The sequence below is a fragment of the Etheostoma spectabile genome, chromosome 20 (assembly GCF_008692095.1).
Source record: "Etheostoma spectabile isolate EspeVRDwgs_2016 chromosome 20, UIUC_Espe_1.0, whole genome shotgun sequence".
NCBI lineage: Eukaryota > Metazoa > Chordata > Actinopteri > Perciformes > Percidae > Etheostoma > Etheostoma spectabile.
In genome coordinates this window covers 24,611,993-24,617,501 of record NC_045752.1, presented here as the reverse complement: position 1 = coordinate 24,617,501, position 5,509 = coordinate 24,611,993, and the positions used below count along the sequence as shown (strand labels likewise).

General features: G+C 40.5%; 1 protein-coding gene across 4 annotated transcripts in view; it reads right to left on the bottom strand.

Moving 5' to 3' along the window:
- adck1 (aarF domain containing kinase 1) overlaps positions 1-5,509 on the bottom strand; it is a 109,993-nt gene that overhangs the window by 35,062 nt on the left and 69,422 nt on the right. For all 4 annotated transcript variants that reach the window (XM_032500146.1, XM_032500145.1, XM_032500148.1 and 1 more), the window contains 3 exons: positions 3,593-3,751; positions 2,618-2,776; positions 122-238 (listed from right to left, as the gene is read on the bottom strand). In XM_032500146.1, the coding sequence (XP_032356037.1) occupies positions 122-238; positions 2,618-2,776; positions 3,593-3,751 (435 nt within the window). The remainder of the gene's footprint in view (positions 1-121; positions 239-2,617; positions 2,777-3,592; positions 3,752-5,509) is intronic.

Genomic DNA, 5,509 nt, shown 5'->3' with positions numbered 1-5,509 from the left:
ATAGATAGATAGATAGATAGATAGATATACACACATCTATATATACACATATATATACACACATATGCACCTGTAAGGCTGTGCACGTGTGTGTGTGTGCAGGCAGGGCAGCAGGCAGTACCTCGTTGACATTAATGCTGTGTTTTTTCATGTAGTCTGTGTCGTTGACCTGCCCCCCTTCAGCAAACTCCATGGTCAGGATCCTCTTTGTTGACAGATCCCAGTGGATGATGGGAATCTGTAGGGAGATGGTTAAATGAGGGGAGGAAGAGAACAAAATCCAACACTTTTTCACTAGACATCCTTCTCCTGTGCAGCTGTTCATTAGAATAGAGGTTCGGTATCAGATATTTGGCTCTGTTATATATATATATATATAATAAATGTTGGTCATACTAAAGTAACTTGCACTAATTCAAATAATTTGGATTTTTTGAAGCACTGTTTTTCAGATATTACAAATATCTTCATTAATTACAGCGCCTGTTTAAAATGGTAGAATAAAGCTGTTCCGAATCCTACAAGGCTTTGGTAGTTAACCTCATTTAAAAGGTCCAATATGTAATGTATTTACTGTAAAAAAACAACAACAATTTGTAATCAGATATTAAGGAAACATGCTAAGTTGAAATAATATCTTTAACAGTAATTACTCTTTTGAATTTTCACTTCTGGTCCGGAATGTCTTTTTTTATTTTGGACTGTGTGTTGCTGTCAACTGCTCATTTTGACACCAGGGACCCGTTTCAGGAAAGATGATTAACAAACTGAGTCCACTATGGGTGATGTTAGTGAGGATGATAAGGTTATGTAGGCTACACAACTGATAGACTGGGAAGAAAAATGATACCGCTCAAATAGATAGTTATCTGGAAATGAAAATACATCTATAGTTGGGGCCTCAATATCATCTCTTGACGTATGTTTAACTCCCTGCAAAGTTATACAGCTTCTTCACCAACGGGATTGTCGACAAAAGGAAATGCCATGTTAGAGAAAAAAAAAACGTTTTATAGTCTGCCTAACACAGTTAATAATCCAACACGGTTTTATTTATTCATGCACTAAAATGTCCCTGATACAGACTGAATCAACAAATGAGGAAAGAAAGAGCGCAGATTCAGAGGGAGGAGACTGAGAAAAGAAAACCTACTTCTGACCAGGTTACTTTCACAGGCTCAGTTACCATAGTAACTGACTCTGAGGTTAAGTTACTCCTCTTTCTGAAACAGGCTGGAGTCCCCCCCCCCCCAGGTTTGATTAACCTCCCTTTCTGAAACAGAAAACCCAGAGTTTCCCTCATCTCAGGGTTAACTTCACTAAACCTGCTTTCTAAAACGGACACCAGGGGACCGTTTCAGAAAGCAGGTTTAGTGAAAACTCTGAGAAAACCTTACAGCCGGCCTCAACCATGGTAAATACAACTGGATTAACAGAGTTTGATTCATTCTACCTTATCTAAAAAAATCTCTGCATTTTTTAAACAGTTACATGACCAGAGATTTGGTCAAACACGGCTAAATATTGGAGATGCAAAAGGACGCCAAGTTGGTTAATTTTCCATAAACTATATACGTAAGTACACTCCCCTGCCGACTTGAGCTGCAAAGAAACTCTGGCCTCTCTGTCAAGGACAATTGTCAAAATGTACGGGGAAGCTTTTTAAAGCTTTGGCCGCTCTGACGTGGCGGCGTTCTATGTTCGATTGTAGGAAAAGCACAAGCAGCCACTGCACAGCCAATACACTGACACTAGAAACCTTTTATAAATTACATCTACTATAATGACAGAATTGTTATGTTTTTTGGTCTCAGCAGTGTCTATTAGCAGTTAGCTCGCTCGTTAGCCGCTGGGACGCAGCAGAATGCAGGCAGTGCCAGCAGCCGCCAGACTCTAACCTCTGTTGATCCGTGCAGGACTTCACTGTGAGCGAACTGTTTAGAGATGATGTGACCAGCAGGTAACGTTAACCGGTCCCTGTACGCAAAGTCATATTATAAATGATAGGAAACCCAGCAACACTGATTATAAGCTTTTGCTCCATTTTCTCAAAACTAATGCTTTGGTAGGAACGAAAGTTTAAATTGTATGTTTCTCCGGAATCAGTCAGCGCGAAGGACATCTATATTGGTTGCTGGCGTGTCATAGCTCGTTACAATAAGCTACTTTCAACTTTCTGATTGACGCTCTGGTCACTCAAAAGAGAAGCCAGCTTCCATTGAAAATGTCTTGAGAATGACTTCCAGTAACTTACGAAGCTCAAGTCGGCGGCGGTGTGTACGTACAGTATACGTTTCTCAAACTGGAAAGTTAATGGACTGGGGAACCCCGTCAAGAGAAGAAAGGTTATTTCCAGTCCTGGCTAAAGATTTCTATTTCTTTCTATCTACCTTGCTGACACAACCACTAAGCTGTATGCAAATGATTGCGTAAAGACATCACAAATATGCAAATATTGATGAAGTAATTGCTTTTTATTCTGTGGGAAACACTGCTATTGTATTCTAATTACCAGCTGTTTACTAGTATGTGAGGTCACAAACTAAATCCCACTGTGGACTCCTCGCCTGCCTGTTATTACAAAAAGAAGCCTTGTAGCAATGTACTTAGCGTGTACCTTGAGAAAGGGGAGGTGGGCCAGCATGTTGGCCAGCCTCTCAGCATTGTGTCCTTCATTAAGGAAGTCCAGCTCTAACGGGATGTTCTTCTTGGCTTCCTCCACCAACCACATAAAGGCAAAGTCTGGGAAGAGCCAATGGACTGCCCTCAACAGCACCTTTGAAACACAATTCCGAATCAGTCTCACTTTCAATTGTAATAAAACAGGCATGTACTCTACATATACAGTGATGTCCTGTCAATGGCTGACAAGTGCAGTTGAAGGGATTCGGTCTGGAGGCTTTTACTGGATAAAACTAAAATTTGAGAACATAAAATTGATAATAAACAGCGCTATATACAGTGTAGTGGCAGGGGGGAGAGGAGGTTTTGTAGGGTGATGCAGAGCTAGAGTTCAGAAGGGTAGGAAGGAAAGAAGCATTCTCTGAACCTGCTGAAATTCCTAAACATAAAAAAAGTTTTACCTTCTTAGTTAACAAATGTCTACTGTAATCCATAATGGAACTGTGTATAAGCGACGTGGGTTGAACAGTGTAGATAGGGAGTTTGTTGTGATCGATAAGAGCCATTTCACACAAAAAAAAGTGACTTTAAATAATTGTGAAATATAGTCAACTAAGTTATTATTTATATAAACTGTCTGTTAATAAATGTGTGTTTGTTTTGTTTCTGCATCAGTATGGGAGAGGATGGCTGGTGGGTGGAAAAGAAACAAGTGGGTCTTTGGCATGTTAGGTGTCAGCCATCATCAAGGGCAAAGAGCTGGAAAGCCTATATCACATCTTGTGGAAAGATCTCAAGGCATCTAGTCCCCCTGATTACCCATCGTGTAGTCTTGCTTTTCCATGGGTACACAACTGGCCGTTTCTCCAAATGTTGCATGGTTAGGTCATTAAGAGAAAATGACATACATCATATTTAAGGCCAGTGTTAGAAAAGACTGTGTTCCAACACTTGACAGACAAAGACTCACCTCCATCACCGCTATGTCCCTGGACATCTGTTTCTGGACTTTGGGGTGTTGGACCTTGATGGCCACTGTCCTCCCATCATGCAGCACTGCCTTGTGGACCTGGGCTAAGGAGGCTGCACCCTGAGGCTTCTCTTCAAAGGAGACAAATAACTCTGACAGCTGCAGGAGGGACATAGGGATGAAGAAAAAAAGAGAGCAGAGCACAGGGTGATCAGAATGTTGAAAAAAGATGGGATGGATAGGGGTGGGTGGAGTTGGGAGTGGGGATAGGAGTCTGATCATCAATCTGATCATCTTGAATTATGAGATGAATTATACAACTGAATGATATTATTAGATATTGTACAACTGAAAGAGGTTAAACAAATTACAAAGGTTCACATGTGTTTATAACTATGATTAATTATCTCCATTTCTACTTTGGCCAAGTATGGATTTGTTATGCCATGGCAATAACACACCACATCAACTGAAGCAAGGGGAGCTGATTGATATGCAATAATGTAATGATGATGGTTTTATAAGGCCTATGTTTGAGACTACTGACCTGAAACCAAACTGACTGAGACCAAGAGGAGGAAGCACAAGAGGCGCAATAGACTTGTTTTTACTGACACTATAACTACTGTGAATTCTCAAATAGTGGTCTTTATTTACCTCACCTGCTGGGCCTTTATCTGAGACAGGCTTATATTAGAGAGATAGGCCATTGACTGTTATAAGTATCCTTTATCATCATTTAGTAAGAAGCCTCCCTGTTTAGTGTTCTCATCTGTTTTAATTAGCTGTTAATATAAGCTAACCCCTTCCTATATGTTTACCTGTCCTCTTGTATAATGTATTTCAGTGTAATGTACATTTCCACAGCATTAAGTCCATCAGTACAAAAACTTGTCATGTAGTCTCACATTAACATACGACTCCACAGTGCTGTCTCAGCGCTGGAGTAGGGTCTGGCTGCACAAGTCAACATTATTGTATAGTGTAAAAAGCGCTCTGGTTTGTTTGTATTTCTTTAAATCAATCAAAATCGTCTTGGCTGGTGCTAAATCCTGGATGCAGCAACAAAACCATATACCAAATAGGTGAACGCGTGACACACGCCTTATCCCTTAAACAATCGGCTATCCTAACCTTAACTACTCCAGGTCAATGCCTAACCTCAACCAATCAGGCGGCTTCGTAGGGCGGGTCATGCCTAGAACTGCAATGGGATCCATAAAAATGCCTCCTGTCCAGCTAACAGGAAACTCAAGTCTTCATTTTGCACAAATCCAAATAATTTCAAAGTGATTTCCAAAACATGCCAATGAGTTGACTGTTTTCAAATGGCCTCCACAGATCTCACAGATCTCAATCCAATAGAGCATCTTTGGAATGAGAGATTTGCATCATGGATGTTTGCAGCCGACACACTGCGTGATGCTATATATATATATATATATATATATATATATATATATATATATATATATATATATAGGCCTTAGTGGTCCCTTAATACCGTATCTAAAGTCCTTTTTCCAAAATGCAACCTTGGGGCAGAATTACAACCACTAGAGCCAGTCCCACAATGAACTTTCCTTAATATGTGGCTGGGGGTGTGGCCTTGACCAACTGCCACTTTTCTTGTTTTTTTGCACACACATTAAAAGCTACGTAAAGTTCAGCTAACGCATTGGTAGCAATAGTGCTTGGTGGGCTGTTAACACTGAGTATAAACACAGCCGTGAATTACCGTGGAATGTTGAATAGTCACAACAGTCACAAACTCCACTACAGGTTAGCTGCAGTTGATAGTTTGTTGTCTAATGATTGGACACTTGCAAGCAGGATGGATCGGACAGATGGCCGTGTAGCGTTAGCGCTGGAATTCCTGACCTCATGTACATAATTGTTGTAAAAGTTTGCTGCTGA